At 34.4% G+C, this 20,843-nt stretch overlaps 2 protein-coding genes across 3 annotated transcripts; one reads left to right on the forward strand and one right to left on the reverse strand.

Annotated features, from left to right (window-relative positions):
- The first annotated feature begins 4,418 nt into the window (after positions 1–4,418).
- On the forward strand, positions 4,419–6,699 carry LOC105132359 (axial regulator YABBY 4-like). Of its 2 annotated transcripts, none has more exons than XM_011035817.1 (7): positions 4,419–4,550; positions 4,644–4,781; positions 4,940–5,072; positions 5,185–5,233; positions 5,323–5,398; positions 5,540–5,638; positions 6,023–6,699. In XM_011035817.1, the coding sequence occupies exons 1-7, from the start codon at positions 4,470–4,472 to the stop codon at positions 6,098–6,100; spliced, it is 654 nt and encodes a 217-aa protein (XP_011034119.1). In that variant the 5' UTR covers positions 4,419–4,469; the 3' UTR covers positions 6,101–6,699. The 2 variants fall into 2 exon arrangements, with proteins under 2 accessions (XP_011034119.1, XP_011034120.1); XM_011035818.1 differs by having other exon boundaries at positions 6,017–6,040.
- A 5,732-nt stretch (positions 6,700–12,431) lies between these two features.
- LOC105132360 (uncharacterized) lies at positions 12,432–13,811 on the reverse strand. Its single transcript, XM_011035819.1, has 4 exons — positions 13,612–13,811; positions 13,261–13,366; positions 13,099–13,176; positions 12,432–12,825 (listed from the first exon to the last, which is right to left on the reverse strand). The coding sequence occupies exons 1-4, from the start codon at positions 13,678–13,680 to the stop codon at positions 12,812–12,814; spliced, it is 267 nt and encodes an 88-aa protein (XP_011034121.1). The 5' UTR covers positions 13,681–13,811; the 3' UTR covers positions 12,432–12,811.
- Between the last annotated feature and the right edge of the window lie 7,032 nt (positions 13,812–20,843).

The following is a 20,843-nucleotide window of genomic DNA, read 5'->3' on the forward strand; positions in this document are numbered from 1 at the left end:
TAGGACAATTTGATAGTCTTGGCTGTAAGATCCGAACAGACAATGGAATTATGAAAATCATCAAAGGAGCGCTGGTGGTTTTAAAGGCAAGAAAGATAGTTGCAAATGTATTTGCATTAATGGGAGAAACACATCATGAGGCAGAAACGTCAATCGCATCAGCCAGTCCTGCAGAAGAGAAGACGATGATGTGGCATCAAAAACTAGGTCACATGTCAGAAAAAGGTTTAAAGGTTCTCTCTGATCAGAAGTTACTCCCTGGGCTTACAAAGGTTACTTTACCTTTTTGTGAGCACTGTGTTACAAGTAAACAACACAGGTTGAAGTTTGGCACATCAACAACTAAGAGCAAATGCATCTTAGACCTGATTCACTCTGATGTATGGCAAGCACCGGTTATATCCTTGGGAGGAGCAAGATACTTTGTATCATTCATAGATGACTTCTCTAGGAGATGTTGGGTGTATCCAATTAGAAGGAAGGCAGATGTGCTTACAGTCTTTAAAACTTTCAAAGCGCGGGTGGAACTTGAATCTGAAAAGAAGGTCAAGTGTTTAAGGACTGACAATGGAGGAGAATATACCAGTGATGAATTTGATAACTTCTGTCAATATGAAGGTATCAAAAGGCAGTTCACAACGGCATACACTCCACAACAAAATGGAGTGGCAGAGCGGATGAACAGAACTCTATTAGAAAGAACAAGAGCAATGTTGAAGGCTGTAGGTCTAGGAAAGTCATTCTGGGCAGAAGCAGTCAATACCGCCTGTTATGTGATAAATCGATCTCCATCAACCACAATTGAGTTGAAGACACCGATGGAGATGTGGACTGGAAAACCAGCTGATTATTCTTGATTGCATATATTTGGAAGTCCTGTGTACGTGATGTACAATACACAAGAAGTTAGCAAGCTGGATTCAAAATCCAGAAAATGTGTATTCTTGAGATATGCTGATGGAGTGAAGGGGTATCGCTTGTGGGATCCCACTGCCCACAAGGTAGTGATCAGCAGAGATGTCATATTTGCAGAAGGTAAAATGCAAATGGAAGAACATAATAGCATTCTAAAGGAGACTACAGCAGTCCATGTGGAAAATACTCAGAATCATGCTTTTTCTGAAGCTGTACCAGAGCATGAAGAACAAGAATAAATAGAGTCTGAAACTCCTGAAGTTCGGCGGTCGACTCGTGAAAGAAGACCACCGGCTTGGCACTCAGAATATGTTACTGAAAGTAACATTGCATACTGTCTTCTAACAGAGGATGGAGAGCCATCAACTTTCCATTAGGCTATTAAAAGCACAGATGTGTCTATGTGGATGACAGCAATGCAAGAGGAGATTGAAGCTCTGTACAAGAATAATACTTGGGATCTTGTTCCGCTACCACAAGGAAGAAAGGCCATTGGCAACAAATGGGTTTACAAGATAAAACGTGATGGCAATGATCAAGTGGAGCGGTATCGTGCAAGATTGGTGGTGAAAGGATATGCTCAGAAAGAAGGAATAGACTTCAATGAGATATTTTCTCCAATGGTACGACTTACGACAATTAGAGTAGTCTTGACAATGTGTGCTATATTTGATCTTCACTTGGAGCAGTTAGACGTGAAAACTGCATTTCTTCATGGAGAACTTGAAGAAGAAATTTATATGCTCCAACCAGAGGGTTTTGCTGAAACAGGCAAGGAGAACTTGGTTTGCAGGTTGAACAAATCTCTATACGGTCTCAAATAGGCGCCGAGGTGTTGGTATAAGAGATTTGATTCCTTCATAATTAGCCTTAGGTACAACAGACTCAGTTCAGACCATTGTACGTATTACAAGAGGTTTGAAGAAGATTTCATCATTTTGTTGTTGTACGTGGATGACATGTTGGTGATAGGCCCCAACAAAGATCGAGTCCAAGAATTGAAGGCACAGTTGGCTAGGGAATTTGATATGAAGGACTTGGGACCAGCAAACAAGATTCTAGGGATGCAAATTTACCAAGACAGAAGTAAGAGGAAGATTTGGCTTTCTCAAAAGAATTATTTGAAGAAGATCTTGCGACGTTTCAACATGCAAGATTGTAAGCCAATTTCCACCCCACTTCCTATTAACTTCAAATTATCCTCAAGTATGTCTCCTAGCAATGAAGCAGAGAGGATGGAGATGTCTCGAGTACCGTATGCATCAGCAGTGGGAAGTTTAATGTTTGCCATGATATGTACAAGACCAGACATTGCACAAGCAGTGAGAGCAGTTAGTCGATACATGACAAATCCTGGTAGAGAGCATTGGAATACTATTAAGAGGATCTTGAGATACATCAAGGGTACCTTAGATGTTGCATTATGTTATGGAGGATCAGAATTTACTATCAAAGGTTATGTTGATTCAGATTTTGCTGGTGACCTTGAGAAAAGGAAGTCCACTACAGGCTATGTGTTTATAATTGCAGGAGGAGCTGTGAGCTGGGTTTCTAAACTTCAGACTATTGTAGCATTGTCCACAACAGAAGCTGAGTACATGGCAGCTACACAAGCTTGTAAAGAAGCAATATGGATGAAGAAACTTATGGAGGAGCTTGGGCACAAACAAGAGAATATTCTTTTGTATTGTGATAGTCAAAGTGCCTTGCATATTGCAAGGAATCCAGCGTTTCATTCAAGAACAAAACACATAGATGTTCAGTATCACTTTGTTCGCGAAGTGGTGGAAGATGGAAGTGTGGATTTTCAGAAGATTCACACAAAGGAAAACCCAGCAGATGCTTTAACAAAACCGGTTAACACTGATAAGTATATATGGTGCAGATCCTCTTACGGCCTAGCAGAAACGTAAGCAGCATGAAGATTGCAAGTATAGAAAGAATAGAAGAAGCACAGATAATTAAGTGTGAAGACTTGATTAACTCATCAAAGTCTTCAAATGGGAGAATGTGAAATCACCCTAACATTGTTGACAAAATCAACAATGTTGTCAACAATGTTAGGCACCAATTTGTCAACAATGTTAGGCATAAATTTGGTGTCACCCACCTTGCCCTTGTCTTTTGCATGGATGTTTGCCTATAAATAAGCAATGCATCCAAGCATTATAGACACACCACAAGAGAGAAAGAAGAGAGGGTGAGGAGAGAATAATCCCACAAAATTGTGAAGTATTTATGAGATAGTAAGTGAGGTGTTTTTCTCCTAATAATAGAGAGATTTTGTTGTTCTCCTATTATTAGAGAGAAGTTGTATTCCCACATTACTTAGTAAATCCTTCTATACTTATCCGTGGACATAGCCAAATTGGGTGAACCACGTAAATTCTTGTGTGTCATTTCTCATTTTATCTTGTCCCTTACCTTTTGTCTTGTCGGGTTTGCATGCCAGCATCCTAACAGAAGCAAATGCTTAAAAGAAAACCAAATATTTAGTAATAAAATCTAAATTAAAATTTTTATGTGGTAGCTCTATTCATTATAATTTTATGTTAACTGTGTTTGCTATTTTTTTTTAATAATAATGACAGTTGTACAATAATAAGAGCTTCTTTGTTCCTGCGATTAAAAAAATCAAACTTTTCTTTGCTTACAAAATTTCAGACTCCATCGGCTACAGAACTCAAGTGCAAGCACATGAAAAAGTCAAAAAAAGAAGAAGTCAACAACAAAGGGAGAATTGAAGTTATACTATGAGATACAAGGAAAGGGATCTGACAAAGTAGATGCGAGGCATTAAGGGAGGGGTTAAAAGTAAATAACGGGGATGGGAAGTAACACGAACACAGGGAGAGCAGAAAGTGGAAGCGAACCCTTCTCATTGTCAATTATCCTTACCTTCTCTTAGCAAAGACAAACACTAAGATGCCTCCTTTCCATCTCCGTATGCTCTTCTAGAGATTTACCCTTCTTCCTTAATGGTAAAACTTGATGTGATGCACTTTCGCTCTCCCTCATGAATGACAGAGTTGTTCAGACAGGCAGGCAGGTGGAGTAAATAACAAAGAAAACAACACATGAAACAAATAGGCACTGTCCGAAATTCAGATATCACGTTGAAGTTTTCAAGGGTTGTTTGAAGTCAATAAAAGTATGAGATGGGAATTATTTAAATTAAATAATTAATTGGGTGGTCAGTATATATCGGTTACATAGTTATCACGGGTGTTTTTTTTTTATAATTAACTCGGGTTATAACAATGTCCGGGACGGTTTCGAGTCAATCCATCAGACCGGTTTGAGTTTTATTAGTGTCGGTTAAATCCCTGCCTTGGGAGAGTAGATTATTTACGCATACTTAAAGTATACACGTACTTCCTTGCATTGTCATACGTACGTACATTATATATAAACCTGTCTAAAGCCTATAAATTCTTCCCATCTATCAGAAGACTCCATGCAGTTCTCACAGAGACACAGACGCAGCTAGCAGACAAACAAGATCATCGGCAACACAAACACCTAGCTACCTCTCGAGTTACCTATAAATTAAAATGTCAACATTGAACCATCTCTTTGATCTTCCGGATCAGATTTGCTACGTACAATGTGGTTTTTGCACCACTATTTTACTCGTAATACACTACAGCTTCGTAGAGTTCCACAAGATTAATGTGCAGTTCAACTTTAATTATTTTGTGTGTTTTGTTTTCTCTCGAATGTTGTAGGTAAGTGTTCCATGCAGCAGCTTATCCACGGTGGTGACTGTGATATGTGGACACTGCACCAGCCTCTTCTCTGTCAACATGAAGAAATTCTCTTTTCTCCCTTTCAATCTTTCAACTTCTCTCAGCAATGAGGATGAGGTTTCAATTAACGCACACACAAACATATATCAGTTGTTTTTTCTTTTTCTTTTTCAGGAAAAATTATAACTACTAACTAGCTTAATTTATTAGCTAGCATATATATTGAGGTTCTTGGTGTTCAGTAGAGATAAATCGTTGAACTTAATTTTTCTCAGCAAAAAGAACAGCTTCGTCCAGAAGTCAATGCCCAAAAAGGCTTAGAAATGCAAAATTCGTTCATGGCGATCTCTTTTAACAATGATGAAGATGACAGAAATATTAATCAAGTGAATCGTGTCATTAATAAACGTAAGTTTATCAAATTTATATAGTCAATGATAGGGAAAAATCATGTAAATTAACTCTTTTTGGAGCTCTAATCTACTTATTAGCTAATTGAACCAACTATTTATCTCTGTAGCCCCAGAGAAAAGACAAAGAGGACCATCGGCTTATAACCGCTTCATCAGGTAAGAGATCTCAGTTAAGATTTGTAATATTAATTAGTACATGATTTAGCCTTGGTATTACTATTTTCTTACAAAAATATATTTATCAGAGAAGAGATCAGAAGGATCAAAACTGAAAATCCAAGAATAGCTCACAAAGAAGCCTTCAGCACAGCTGCAAAAAATGTAAGTTAATTTTCTGGAGTTCAGGTGTATTTTTGACACTCAATCATGCGCAGAAGCATAGCGAGGGAAATGAAACAACTCAACCGATTCAATGTAACATATTGTCGTTCAATTGAAATCGATCATGTTTAACTCTTTCAGTGGGCCCATTCACCCCTTGTTCACTGCGAATATACTGTTGGAGAGAGCAGTGGCTTGGAAGAGGAGAACGGCTCATGGTCCTGTGATGCAGCTGATCAGGTACGTAAGTCATGAGCTATCTAGTGAACACATCATATATGCTTATAGAGCAGCACTCTACCTGGAATATATTCTCTTTCTAAATTCTAATAATGAAATTGTGCAGTATACGGATGGCTCAGGGAAATTTTATTAGGCTGCTAATGATTGTTAAGCAAAAAATAAAAAAGGAGGAGAAAAACATTTAAATTCTTCAATTGATATTCCAAATCAAGTCACTTTCTAGCTAGTTAATTTCTCCAACTTACTACTACATCTAAAATTTATGAAATAGCCTTATGGGGTAATCTTGAACGCACTGTAAAGACTTCTGTAACACTTAATGTTTGTAGTAATTTGAGCTACTGAAGTGGATGCATGACTTTCTGTTTTGAAAAGTTTTAGGTCAACGTAGAAAGCAAAGGTTTACATGGAGGAAAGGTTCCAAGGCATTCCATGTTGGCAAAGACTCCCTTTGAGTGATCAAGACTTCTATAAACTAGCAAAAGAAGAAAATTGTTTCTGTTTTAGGGTTTGGGTTGGGTTCAAATCTTATGTCCATTTAGGGTAGATGCTCTCGGGAATGAGATTCACTGCAAATTGTGAAAGACTGACTAACTACAAGAAACTTAAGGTTTTCAAGGTGTTTAACGATGGATGCATGTCCTGTCGCAAAGACAAAAACTCTGTTGAATTTCGACGTAGCTCGCTCTCTATATAATATATACAACTCCTACATGCTCATCAGTCATCACCTAGCTACCTCTTGTCACGTTGGGACTGGTGAAAAGCTTTTTCCAAAGTTATAATACCCCCTTGGTATCGAATTCAAAACTTATAACCCTTTTAGCACATCACAAGATTACATCTTGGGAAAGTGGGTAAAAGATGTGGCATGATAAGTCATGTTTAAAATTTTAATATTAAATAAGATTTAAGATTATAGAATTATAATTATGTAGTCAAACTTCACTAATTGTCAATATCAATTAGCGATTAATAAATAACATACATGAGAATATCATTAAGACATCTTTCGTATAGAGAAATCATTTAAGTTTAAGATAAAGAAACATGTATATGTGACGTTTAAAGCTTCTTATTTGGAATGACTTAATTATAATTAACATGAACTTAGGAAAATTACATTAAATAAGTACATTTTGTTATAAAGAAAAAGTAAGATTTTTGAATATTTTTAATTTTTATAGGGTTTTTAACAATTATATATATTCAAGCAAATTTAAGTAAAAGAATATCTATACAACGTAAAAAGATTTATTTATAAAGAAAAGGCCCGATTAGGTTGTTTTATATGGTTTTTTGATAATTGAATAAATTAATAAATAACAAAAATAAAAGTAAAAATATACAATTGGGCTATACTGGTATAGATTTATTAAGAAATAAATAAAAAAAATAAAAGAATATCTATACTGGTATAGATTTATTAAGAAATAAAAAGTTTAATATAATTCTTCCATGTTCATAAAAAAAAGACTTTTTTTGATGGGTTCATGGATAAAACAATCGCTCGGCTTTTGGGCACAAAATTTAAATCTGACTGCAAGTTAAACATTGTGATATTGCAAACTCAAAGGAAGCACTAAACTATTATCTAATTACTGCGTTTTTACTGGAAGAGAAAAATATCTAATCCATGTAAATTTAGTTAAAACTTAGTCCTTTTGTAAGTTTAATTTTCTATGACATTTTAATTTTTTTCTCTAAATTATATTCATAAAGTTGATTTCCAATATGACCTAATACAATTAAAAACAAAAATTGCATTTAAAAAGAGCGAATTATGAAAATTTATCATTAGAAATGGTATAATACGAGAACTTGTAAAAGGTTAAGAGACAAAAAATAAGTTTATATAAAGTTGAGAATAAATGGGAGGTTTAAGGGCAATATACAAGCAATGGTGGAGATTACCACACAAAAATATGACTACAATATTTTCTATAAATAATATTTTCTATATAGGTACATTCTATAATATGCCCCTTCAAGTTAAGGGTAGAGAATCGACTGAAATTTGGATCAAAAAGCAGTAAACGGAGTAGTAGGAAGTGATTTAGTAAAAACATTGACAAGTTGATCATGAGAGGAGATAAAGCGAATCTGAATTTCTTTGTTAGCAACTCTGTCTTATACAAAATGATAGTCAACCTTAATGTGTTTAGTACAACATGAAAGATAGTATTTGCAGATAAATTAGTAGCGCCGAGATTATCACACCAAATAGTAGGAGCAGAAGTAGAACGAATCTGCAGATCACTCAATAAATACTAAAGCCAGATAACCTCAGCAGTGCCATTTGTCAAGGCTTTATACTCAACCTCAATGAAGGAGTGAGCAATGACGCATTGCTTGATTGATTTCTAAGAAATTGGTGTTTGACCATAAAAGATAAGATAACCAACCACCTATGGATTTTTGATTATGAGTACTACCTACCCAGTTGGCATCCATAAAGCCATGTAGATCAAATGAGGAACTGTGAGTGATATGTAATAGGTAGTTGTACCCTATAAATAAAGCAGAATGCGTTTAATGACACCCCAAAAAGAGTCTATAGAAGCATGCATAAACAGACAAACTTTGTTAACCGCAAAGCAAATATCCGGTCTAGTAAAGGTGAGATATTGAAGAGCACCCACAATCTGATGAAATTATATAGGATTAAAAAACAAAGGATCCGACATTATGGTGACTTTAGAAGTATAGATAGACATATCAATTGGTTTGCAGGAAGTCATACTAACTCGAGTGAGGATGTCAAAAATATACTTATACTATCGTAACATCAAACCTATAGTAATGGATTGAACCCCAATGCCTAAAAAATAATGAACAGTATCTAAGTCACAAAGCTTAAACTCTGAGATGAGTAACTATATTAGGCGATGAAGTACAGTAGAGTTGCTACCCGTAAGTTGAATTGCATTAACATTAACCAGAAGATAGAAGATGTCAGCACTAACAAACAAGATAAATAAGAATGTGTCAACCTTGGAAGTATGAAACCTAACACAAAGTAGAAATTTACTCAGATAAGTGTACCACACTCGTGGAGCTTGTTTTAAACTATATAAAGATTTATGTAACTAGCACACATGAAAGGGAAGAGTAGAATCAACAAAACTTGGAGGTTGTTTTATGTAGACCTCTTCAGCAATAACACTATTGAGAAATGCATTATAAATATCAAGTTTATGGATCTTCCAATTACACGATACGACAATGAAGAAGACTAATCTAACGATCATTTGCTTAACAACTGGACTGAAAGTTTCAAAGTAGTTGATGCCTTCTTGTTGAATAAAACCTCTAGAAACCAAGTGTGCCTTATATCACTCAATGCTGCCATCCATACAATGTTTTATCGTCTACACCCAATGACTACCAACAACATTTGAGAGGGAACTAAGGACCAGGTGTTATTGGAGCACAAGACCTGAATTTCAGCACGTATAGCACCATGCCATGCCTCATACTTGTCAGCATCAGAGAAAGCAATGGGCTTAAAGGGAGAAGAGGATGTTACCTAAGAGATAATGGTAGCGGAAGAAGTTGCAGACACTGTGAGAAGGGCAGTTTTTGGCAGCCGTGGGTGAAGAACCATTAGATGTTGACTGGCTGTAGACTGAGGAGGAAAAAATCCAAGCAAGAAAGTTGCTGAAGCAAATAGAAGGAGAGATCAACAAAGAGTTGCAGATTTGCTAAAGGATCTGTCAAAGAACCATGTCCACAAAAAAAAAAAAAAGAAGAGCCTGTTGCAGATTTTGAAGAAGAAGAACCGGTGTCTGCACAATGATCATAAAAAAAACATGCAGATGGTGATAGAAGTGCAGGGCTATGTGATGATGGTATGGTGGCAGATGAGGGTGGGGAATTTGGTGGCTGTTTCTGTAGGCCAAAAAGGGCAGCATAACTACTAGAAGGGTTGGGTGGTGATATGTAGGGTGGAAAACAGAGGAGGTAATCAAGGTGGGCAGGTTTGTGGGCTGGGTAGTGGTGGATGTGGGTTGAGCTATCTGTTTAGATTTTGCAAATGGAAACATATTTTTATAAAAATGAACATGACAAGAGATATATATACGGTGAGATGCTAAATCAAGACAACGATAACCAATATAAAAAAAACTATATTCTAAGAACACATATGGAGAGGAATGAAAATCCAACCTATAAGCATAGTATGAACGCAAAAAAGAAAAACAGAGACACCCAAAAGTATGTAGAAAATTATAATCAGGAGTACGTTTAAACAAACATTCAAAAGGAGGTTGATTTTGAAGGAAAAGAGTGTGTATGCGATTAATGAGATATACTGATGATTCAAATGTATAATTCTAAAATCGTAACAGGGCACTACATTGTCCTAGGAGGGTAAGACCTATTTCAACAATATGACGATGATGATGCTCAGCACTGCCATTTTGCTAATGTGTATGAGGACAAATTAACCGGTGATGAATACCAATAGTTTGAAAGAAACTGTTTAACTTGCTATGTTCACCATCCTAATTAGTTTGAACAGATTTAATTTTGCGGGAAAACTGACGCTCAATAAGCAATTAGAAATGTTGAAATATAGAAAACACATCTGATTTGGAAATAAGAGGATAATACCAGATATATTTTGTATACGCATTAATAAAGATAACAAAGTAACGAAAACCATCAGATGAAAACATAGGAGTAGGGCCCCAAACATCACTAAATATTAAATCAAGTGGAGTAGAAGTTTTATGACTCATAAATCGTAAAGACAAACGTGAAGACTTGCCAAACGGACAAGTTTGACATTGAATAAAAAAGCACCTAAAAGTACATATTATTTTATTTTTGGAAACTAACACATTGAAAATACAAGAAGTAGGATGACCAAATTAACGATGCCATATATCAGTAGTTGCAAAGACATAATGAGACTAATATGCTTGAGAAATAGTCATGGCAGAAGATTTAGAAAAGACATACAGATCATTATTGCTCTAATAAAAAAGGAATACTGCTTTGGTGGTAAGATCCTTTACATAAAATATAAAAGCATGAAATTCAAAATAAATATTATTATTATGATAAAATTTTTGAACAGATAGCAATGATTTGGTAATATGAGGAACATGAAGAATATTAGATAAAGTAAAGGTGTGCTTATGGGAATATAACATGGCATGCCGAACATGGGATATGGGAAGACCCTTATTATCACCAATACGCAAGTGATCATTCCTAAGAGAAAGAGTAGAATCGATCAGCTGCAAGATCAAAAGTAATATGCTAGTTTGCACTAGTATCTGGGAATCAATTTTTTGCAAAAATGAAACAAATAGTAAGATGAGTAGAGGGCTAGTGGCTGCTGCTGCGAAACTGAGCACATTAAGGGGCAGTGTGGTCAAAGGAGAAGTAGAGCTGACACTTCACAGTCTGCTCAAAATGCTGGTGAGAAGGCCACTGCCTAGAACCAGCAGACTGTTTGGTTTGCTGCTAATTGCTCTGTTTCTAGTTTGCAGAGGTAGGAGAATTAACACCATGAAAAGCAAACCTATGTTGGCTGTTATATTGACTACTTTTGGGATGCCAAAAGCTGCGTGACCGACCTCTGTTATGGTTGAAATCAAATCGGTGTTGATGCTAAGTAAGGTGAGCAGAGAAGGTATGAGTATCAGATATGAATTTATAGTCATGGCTGGAAGAGAAGACTTGTGCAAAAACTCATGAGTAAGGAAATGGTTGTGAAGATCAACAAATGAAAATGGTTCTGCCTTGGTTATGAGACTAGTGGCCAAGTCTTTAAACTTACTGTGAAGGCTGTGAAATATGTAGAGGTTGAAGTTTTCAAGAGAAAGAGGTCGGCCAACAACACCCAATTCATCAAATAATGACTTGGCATGTTGCATATGGGTAGTAGCTAAAGTATCTCCTTGCTAAAGATCTTGAAAAGATCCATGGAGTTGTATAATACAGAAATTCGATAGAGAAGCAAGCGTTTTCTCAAGAGTGTGCCAAACATAAGAAGAAGTCTAACAATCTACCATAAGATACATAACGTCTATGGAGAGAGAGAGGAGAGTAGTGCGCTTAAAATAAGCCGATCCTATTGTTTTCAAAAAAGAAAAGCGGGGTTAATTGCCAAAAAAGAACCATCAGAATTGTTAGAAACCTAAAAGGGAGGACACACCACTAAGCCTAGAAAACACCTTGTTCAAGAAGATATGGTTTCATCTTCATTTGCCAATAAAGATAGTTAGTGGTCATAAGCTTCAATGAGACCATTTGATGAGTGTTGGACAATGCAACGATAGAAGGAGGTGTTGTCTCTATAATGTGGAGAGGGATGTATGGGAGAAGGAACCAAGGGTTTGCACTGCATGTTGGGGCTGCTGCTGTTGGGAGAAGGAATCAGCTGCAACAACTTCTAAGTGACTGGCCGGTTGGGCTGTAACGCCAGTTGGATGAGGGAAGAAGGCGACAACAATTATAGAGTCTATTTGGAAAAGAGAGATAGGAGTTCGATTGTAGGTAAGGAGAGGAGGACAAAAGTTCTAACGACAGAATACTCTGATACTAAATTAAGAATAAATAAGGTGTTTAACTTAATGATTAACCAATACTTTCAATATATATATATATATATATATATATATATGTGTGTGTGTGTGTGTGTGTGTGTGTGTGTGTGTGTATAGAGCAATATATAATAGAAATAATAGAGATTATCATACTCTTCACAAGAATATGACTATAATATTTTTTTATATAAATATATTCTATAACATATAAAATAGATTCAAAAGACTTAAATACCAAATACTATATATATAAAAACTCAAATAAATTCTTATGTCGTTTTCAACAGAAACTATACCCGCACAAGCGCGGATGCACAACTAGTTTAATGTGGGATTAGAAACATTAATGGCTTCTTGAAAAAGAACAGAGAAGATAAAACATTAATGGCTAGCTGCCCTTGCAAGTACATATCCAAGACTATCTAGTACCTATTTGATCACATTTATGTCTGAGGGCATGTACTGTCCAAAACCTAGTTATAATTCATCATAAATATTGTTTTTCTACCCGTGTACCTCCTGATCATGAAGTCTTTTTGCAAGTCGTCCCGCCACCACCACCACATTCTTCTTTAATTTTATATTTTCCTTGTCATTCTCAGCACCATTATATATGCCTGCCTGAAAATCATAAATACGAGTTGATAATAGTCAGCTATCTTATTAGCACCATACACTTGCAGATGGAAGTTTTATGGTTTCTATAGCTAGCTTGTTTATCAAAAAATTGGGTTTATGGTTTCGTGCATTTCATACTAGCTCAGTATATTTATATATGCCCATGACATCTAGCAAGCTAGAATACACGAGTCCTTAATTCTCGTCCATATTTATAATTTTGTGGAATTAGTGCATTTCTTGAAGGGACTTGTAAATCTTGGGGTTTGCTCTTACTTGTGGAAAGCCTCGGATAAACTGAATGGAAATATGCTTGAAAGAAGTCCCTATTCTCCTTCTCTAGTTCTCTCCACACTGCAAGCAACAAGTCCACTATATTAGGCTAAAGAAGTCCACACTATCGTCCCTTACTCGTAAAAATCAGTTAGATCAAGTGACCTGTAAGTGTAACAATGGGCCGAATGTTAGCATGCTTATATAGTGCCTTTATGCATTGATCTCTACTCATTTGAAGGAGCAAACATCTCTCTATAAGATGTTGAACCTGTTAAATACATGTCAGTCGAAAGCAAAAGCACAATAAATCTGAGTCCTTGTAATCAAGAATTAAGATTCTCTAAATAGTACAAAATATAGCTCGTAAGAATATTCTCGAGGGAAAAAAAACAAGCGTGCGAGAATGCACATATAAAAACTAGAACTTGGAAGCTTTCACCATGCCAGCATAATATATATATATATATATGGGAGCTAGCCGGGGTAAGGGGATCGATCGCATGGCCGACTTACCATCCTAATGTAGCTATGTGGGTGGCAACGCCAACTGGGAAGCAGGTGCCGGTGACCTTCATGATACATATTCTCCTAGCTAGACTTGACAGAAAGGAAACTAAAGAAGAAAACAAAGACTAGGAAGATAAAGAAATATAGGACAACGAACAATATGCAAAAAGTGCAAGGGAAAGAAAGGATGATATTTAGATGTTTCTATATCACATAAAGTACTTGTACCAAATAAAGAGAGTGACTGTTATCCATGGATATCTAAATGAAGGGCCAAAAAAGCACAAGAAATCCAAACGATAGATTCTCCTCATCCAAAGCTGTCCCTCTGCTGACCTCATATTCGGAAGACAAGAGGATTGATTGTTTTTGAAGACTTAAAACGTGTTTTGATGATACAAGTTTCGTGGCCTAGCTCATTGCCACTTGATGTTAAAGAATTCAAGCACCTCTTTGCACCAAAACCATTCCCTGGCTGCCTATTCCTGGTCCTACATTCTTCAAGTGACATGCGCGGCAGGCTAGTATTAAAAGGGCAAGGCTTTGCACGCAATAACAGGTGCATTAATTGTTGCACCTGTTATCGTGCTGGGAGGGGGCTTTTCTCGTTTAAAGCTTCGTTCGATCAAAACTAACCAATAAACTAATTTTGATAAATAGTTTTGAAATGAATTTCACATCAATGGATCATTGCCACCCTGTTAATCTGTCCATCCTTGTCAAAATAATCCATTTACAGCATCCAACCTCTCCATTAACCGAATTTTCATCCCGATCGTTCGCTGTTCCAACAGGTCAATAGCCATTTAAAAGTATAAATATTAAGCAAAACCCTAACCATTTTCCATTAGATCCAAGCTCTGATATATTAGTTCAGTAGAACCCAGCTCAACAAAAGCTTAACCAAACAATCCACTTCCATTAACAAAGGACCGAGTCAAACTACCACTACCTTCACCAATCCAAGGCCACACCAGTCCACCCATTTTGTCGTTCCATCACCATGTTTGGATTTAGGTGAAAAGTTTGTTGATGGCTTATGTTTGAAGTTATGACAGAAAATTGTAATATTTTTAGAGATTTACAAAATGTTATATATAATTCATATAGCATACATTAATACATTACTAATACATTGATTGTTTGAAGAAAAATGAGTGTGCTATAAGATCAGAATTAATAATACATAGTCAAAACTCAAAAATAACAAGAAAATTTGAATGAATATATATTTTTATTAAGTGTTTTTTTCTAAGCTCTTTTAATTTTTTTTCCATTCTTAATGATGTTGAATTATTATATATATATGAATTGTTTCTTGTCGACTGAACTAGTCAACCATTTTTTAATCAGTTGACTGAATCATTTAATTCATTTGATTAACTGGTGGATCGATTCCTCTGTATTTTTAGAAAAACTAGAAATTAAGTTTAATTTTCAACACCTCCTCTTAAACTTCATTTCTTTATAACTCCCAACAAATCTCTAACTTGATAAAAACATCATATTTAAGTGGTTTTGTAAAAATATTCACAACTTGATTTTTGTCTTTACATACTTGACTTCTACATTTTTGTTTATAATGAAATCTCATAAGTAATAAAATCTTGTGTCAAAGCACTTACACCTGTCATGAAAAACTGGATTTTTAGTTAAAGTAATGGTTGATGAGTTATCCACATAAATCTTTTTAGACTTCTTTTGTGACATTCATAATTTTTTCATTAATCTTTTTAGCCATATAAAATGACAAATATGACTTAGTCGCTACATATTCAGTTTTTCATATTAATAAATTGACTATATATTATTTTTTTGAATTACATTTGAATGTTATACCTTTCATGTAGAAAACAAAACCAGTGGTATTCTTTCTATCATCCATATCTCTAACCTATTAAGCTTTGTTAATAGATCAAACAAAAACTAAAATCTTATAGATTAATATCAGAGAGATAGTAAGAGAGAGTTGAGAGATGAGAGAGAGCGAAGTTAGAAGGAGAGAGCAAACTGATTAATCTTCTTATTATTCATTGCTCTCTACTTTCATGAGATAATTATTTACATATATAGTTGTAGATAACAAACTTAGCAACTTCAAATAATCAACTCTCTAACTAACTAACTGCTTTATTAAGATCATGACAAGTGTCACAATCTGATGCACTATACTCTAACATCTATATCAAGATCAAGCTTTTGAGGAATTAAGCTTGAGGTTGTAGTAATGAGTGCGGAACAGAGGACCACTCAACCTCTTTGAAAGAATATCAACAAACTACTCTTGTGAGGATATAAACTGTATTGAAATTTGTTTCCATGATACTCTTTCATGAACAAAATGCACAACTACTTCTATGTGCTTAGTCTTTTGATGCTGAACAAGATTAAAAGACAAGGTAATTGCTAGATTATATATATATAAAAGGCACAATATTGTTTAATCCAATCCACCTTAGTTGAGGTAAAAGATAAAATGCAATATTCAACTTTTGTTACTGATTTGAAAACTATTTATTGCTTCTTAAAAGACCATAAAATGAGATTGTTAACCAAAAAGATCACCAAACCAGTAGTAGATCTTCTATCATTAGGATCCCCTACCCATCATCATCATTAAAGGCCTTTAACTGCAAATATCCTATAATATATGATATATCAAAATGCATGGTGCACTTTAGGTACCATAATATACGTTTAACTACAGTAAAATGGGACATTATAGGATTCTGTATAAATTGATAGACTTAGTGCACAGAAAAGGCAATATTAGGCCTTGTAAACGTTAAGTATTGCAAAGCCCTATAATGCTATCATATAACTTAGGATTGGAATAATGTTCCCTATCCTCTTTGAGTAGCCTATAATAAGGAAGACATGAAGTATCACATGGTTTAGTGTCAAATATTTTAGATTTAACCAACAAGTCTTTAACATATTTGGATTGTGACATAAACAGACCAGTTGTAGTTTGAGTGATTTAAATGCCTAAGAAATAATGGATTGATCCTAAATCTTTGATATCAAACTCAGTAGTAAGAGTATTGATAACCTGTGTAATTGCCTTAGACGTACTTCCAATTATAATAATATCATTTACATAAAGAAGCAACATCATAATCTTATGACTAACATGTTTGACAAATAATGACGAATCAGAGGATGTGGTTGCAAAACCCAATAATAGAAGTAACTAAGTAAATCAATCATTCCAGGCCCTAGGCGTCTATTTTAACCTATATAATAATTTATGCAGTTTACACACTAGATAAGGATGCTTTAAATCTTCAAAACCAAGAGGTTGAGACATGTAGATCTTTTCTTGGAGAATGCTATGCAAAAATGCATTTTTGACATCTAATTATCCAAGAGGCCAATTAAAATATACAGCAAGGGCAAGAACTAACCTGACTAAGGTAGGTTTCATCACAGGACTAAAAGTTTCACCATAATCCAATCCAGGTTCCTGACTAAACCCTTTAACTATTAACCGTGCTTTATGTCTAGCAATAGATCCATTCGAGTGTCTTTTAATCTTAAAAGTCCACTTGTATCCCACTAGGTTCCTGTTTGCTGGTAATGGAATAAGACTCCTGAATAATACTTAAAAGTGTATTTTTATCAAGGTTTTATATCATTATTTTGCACTTGAAGTATCAATAACTCCTTAACTAAATCATGTTTTATAATAACATATCTAATAATATAAGATACCTTTAATTTGAGGTAAATATTTATTTTAAATGCAGGTTTTATCACATAAATGAAAGGATTGATTGATGAGTTTAAGAATTAAAATTAAAAGTACAAAGAGATGTTGGTGCAGTCTAAACTAAAATATTGTTCGGTAATTGGATCATATCTAGAGCTTATATAATTAACCTCCCCGCGGTTCGACCCCAAACTTGGTAGGTTATTTATTACTTCGACACTACTGCACTTGGGAGAAGACATCAATCTTTTGGTCGTGTCAAGTTTTTAGTGCCGTTGCCGGGGAGGTAAGTTCTTGTACAAAATATAATATTTATTTTATTTTTTCTTTTCAATTTTCTTGTATATAACTTTGTTTCTTCTTTTTTTGTTTTCTTCTTTCTTTTTTCTATTCCTATACGTGCATGAGAGTATAGTCATGTACATTAAATGGTAGAGTTTGTAGGCTATTCTCATCATTTTCAGAAAACATAGTCGAAGAAGATAATTAATCACTTCATCATGAGAATAATAAGAATAACCATATTAGAAGACTTAGAGACCACATGAATCCTACAAGAACAAGTGCACCATCATGCATAGTTTTTCCTCCTGATGCATCTTATTTTAATTTTAAGCCAAATATTATTCAACATTTACCTTCTTTTCATGACTTAGATTTATAAAATTCATACTTACATTTAAGGAAATTTGAGGAGGTCTACAACATGTATAATAACTCAAATTGTAGTATGAACACTATCAAATTAAAACTTTTTCCTTTTTCATTAAAAGATAAAGCTAAAACATGGCTATAAAATTTAAGACTAGAATCCATTTGTGTTTAGGATGAAATGCAACAATAGTTTTTAAAGAAGTTTTTCCCATCTCACAGAACAAACTCTTTTAAAAAACAAATCACCACTTTCACTAAAAAACCAGGAGAAACATTTTACCAATATTAGGATAGGTATCGAGACTTGCTTAATACTTGCCCTCATCATGGTTTTGAGATATGGAGATTGGTTTCATATTTTTATGAAGGCTTAACACCTAAAGATAGGCAAATGGTTGAATTAATATGCAATGGAACCTTTGAAGATAAAGACCTTAATGAAGTAATGGAGTACCTAGACTTACTAGCTGAAAATTCTTAAAATTGGGACACCATAGGCACGTATGAGGCACCAAGTAAAACTCAACTTTATACATCTAGTGGAGGTATGTATAACCTTAGAGAAGATTATGACCTCCAAGCCAAGTTTGCATCTTTAGCTAGAAAAGTCGAGGTACTAGAATTAAAAAAGAATGGTCAATTAAAATCTATTCAAGACATTGCGTGTCAAATCCATAAAACAAATGAACATTCAACCAATGATTGTCAAACCTTGCCTTCTTTTAAGAAATGTCTGTATGAAAAAGCTCATATTTTAAATAGTTTTCAAAGGCCCAATCATAACTCATACTCGCAAACATACAACCCTGGTTGGAGAAATCACCCAAATATTAATTGGAAAAGTGACAATGCACAAACTTCACAACTACTGTTTCAAACACATAATAATTTTTAAAATTCTCATGGATATATACCGCCTTTTGCTCTACCTCCTATAAAAAATCTTGAGGAAACATTGCATGCATTCATTGAAAAATAAGAGATAATCAATACTCAACTTGCTCAAAGCATAACAGATTTTAAAGATACTTTTATGAAGTTGACATCTACTCTCAGTTTCCAAGAGAAAGTTAAGTTTCCATCTCAACCATAACAAAATCCCAAGGAGCAATATAATGCAAATGCAAGTAGTTTTGGAAGCCAACATATGGATCAAGTCAAATCAGTCACAACTCTTCACAGTGATAAAATTATTGAAAAACCCACTCTTGAACCTTATAAGAAAGATGATGAGTCAATCTTTAAAGGTAAGAAAGGGGTTGAATCTAAAAATTGCAAAGAAAAGACTAATTCCCCCCAACACTTCCATTTTCTTATGCCATGACTAAACAAAGAAAAGTCAATCACAACCCTGAAATTTTTAAAACTTTCAAACAGGTAAGGATCAATATATCTTTGTTGATGTTATTAAACAAATTCCTTCTTATACTAAATTTTTGAAAGATCGATGCATTGTGAAGAAAAAAATTAATGTGAAAAAGAAAGTTTTTTTAGCCAAACAAGTAAGTGTTATTCTTCATAACAATAATGCTTTGAAACATAAAGACCCTGATTGTCTTATAATTTCTTACTTTATTAGAGTACATAAAATTGAAAGAGACTTACTTGATTTTGGAGCTAGTATGAATTTACTTTCATATTCAGTCTTTTAGAGTCTTAATCCAGGTGAGTTAAAACCAACTTCTATAACTCTTTTACTTGCCGATAAAATTTATAAAATTGCCTAGAGGACTAGTCAAAGATGTGTTAGTACAAGTCAATAAATTCATTTATCCTGTGGATTTTGTTGTCTTGGACACACAACCTATTGAAGCATGTAATTCATTTCCTGTTATTTTAGGATATCCATTTCTTGGAACTTCTAATGCATTGATTAATTGTAGGAATGGACTGGTGAATCTATCATTTGGAAATATGACGTTGGAGATGAATATTTTCAACATTGCAATCAATCTAGAGATGATAAGGAATTACAAGAAGTAGATCATATTAAAGAATTAGTTTATGATCAACTTGAATCTACTTTAAGTAAAAATGAGTTGGATGAATTTGAAGATTTGCAAATGATTTATTCTTAGGAAGAAATCACGGATAAAAAATGTATAAAAAATGTTGATGTGGATCTTTTTTCAAAAGTGACAACAAATTTGACATCTGACATCACACTAATCGATGATTACTTTCCTTATCGATGTTTACTTTCTCTTAGTCCAATGCCTTGGTATGATAAAAATCTTAATTTTCTTGCTTTAGGAGATTTGCGAGCTCATTGAAGTACCCAAGACAACAGAAAGTTTTTGAACAAAGTGAAGAACTTTTATTGGGATGGCCCTAACTTATTCAAATATTATCCTATTCAAATATTTCAAAGATGCATTCCTGACAATGAGGTAAGTAGTGTCATTAAACTTTGTCATTCTAAAGCATGTGAGAGTCATTTCTTATAAAAAAAGACAACTGCAATAATCTTTCAAAATGGATTTTATTGGCCCACCATGTTCAAGGACACGTATGCATTCTGCAAAACTTGTGAAAATTATCGTTGATACTGGTAAAAAAGTTTTGCTTTATAATTCTCAACTCTATTTATTCCTTAAGGAGCTAAGATGGAGATGAAGTAATCCTTTTATTGAGAAACATGTGTATTCTTATAGGGCTTTCGATATTGAGAATCCAAAGAATGACAATGTTTTTAAGAAAAATGGACATCGTTTGAAAGCTTACATTAATAGTTTTCGTAGTGAAAATAAATCGATTGGTTTGAATGATCCTATAGATAAAAGTTGATTATTTTGTTTCTCTCATATTATTTGTGTTTTTTTTTGTTTTTTTATTTGTGACTCTTGGTTTGCTAGTCTCTCTCACCTCGGTT

This window comes from Populus euphratica, unplaced genomic scaffold (genome assembly GCF_000495115.2).
Source record: "Populus euphratica unplaced genomic scaffold, PopEup_1.0 scaffold85.1, whole genome shotgun sequence".
Lineage (NCBI taxonomy): Eukaryota > Viridiplantae > Streptophyta > Magnoliopsida > Malpighiales > Salicaceae > Populus > Populus euphratica.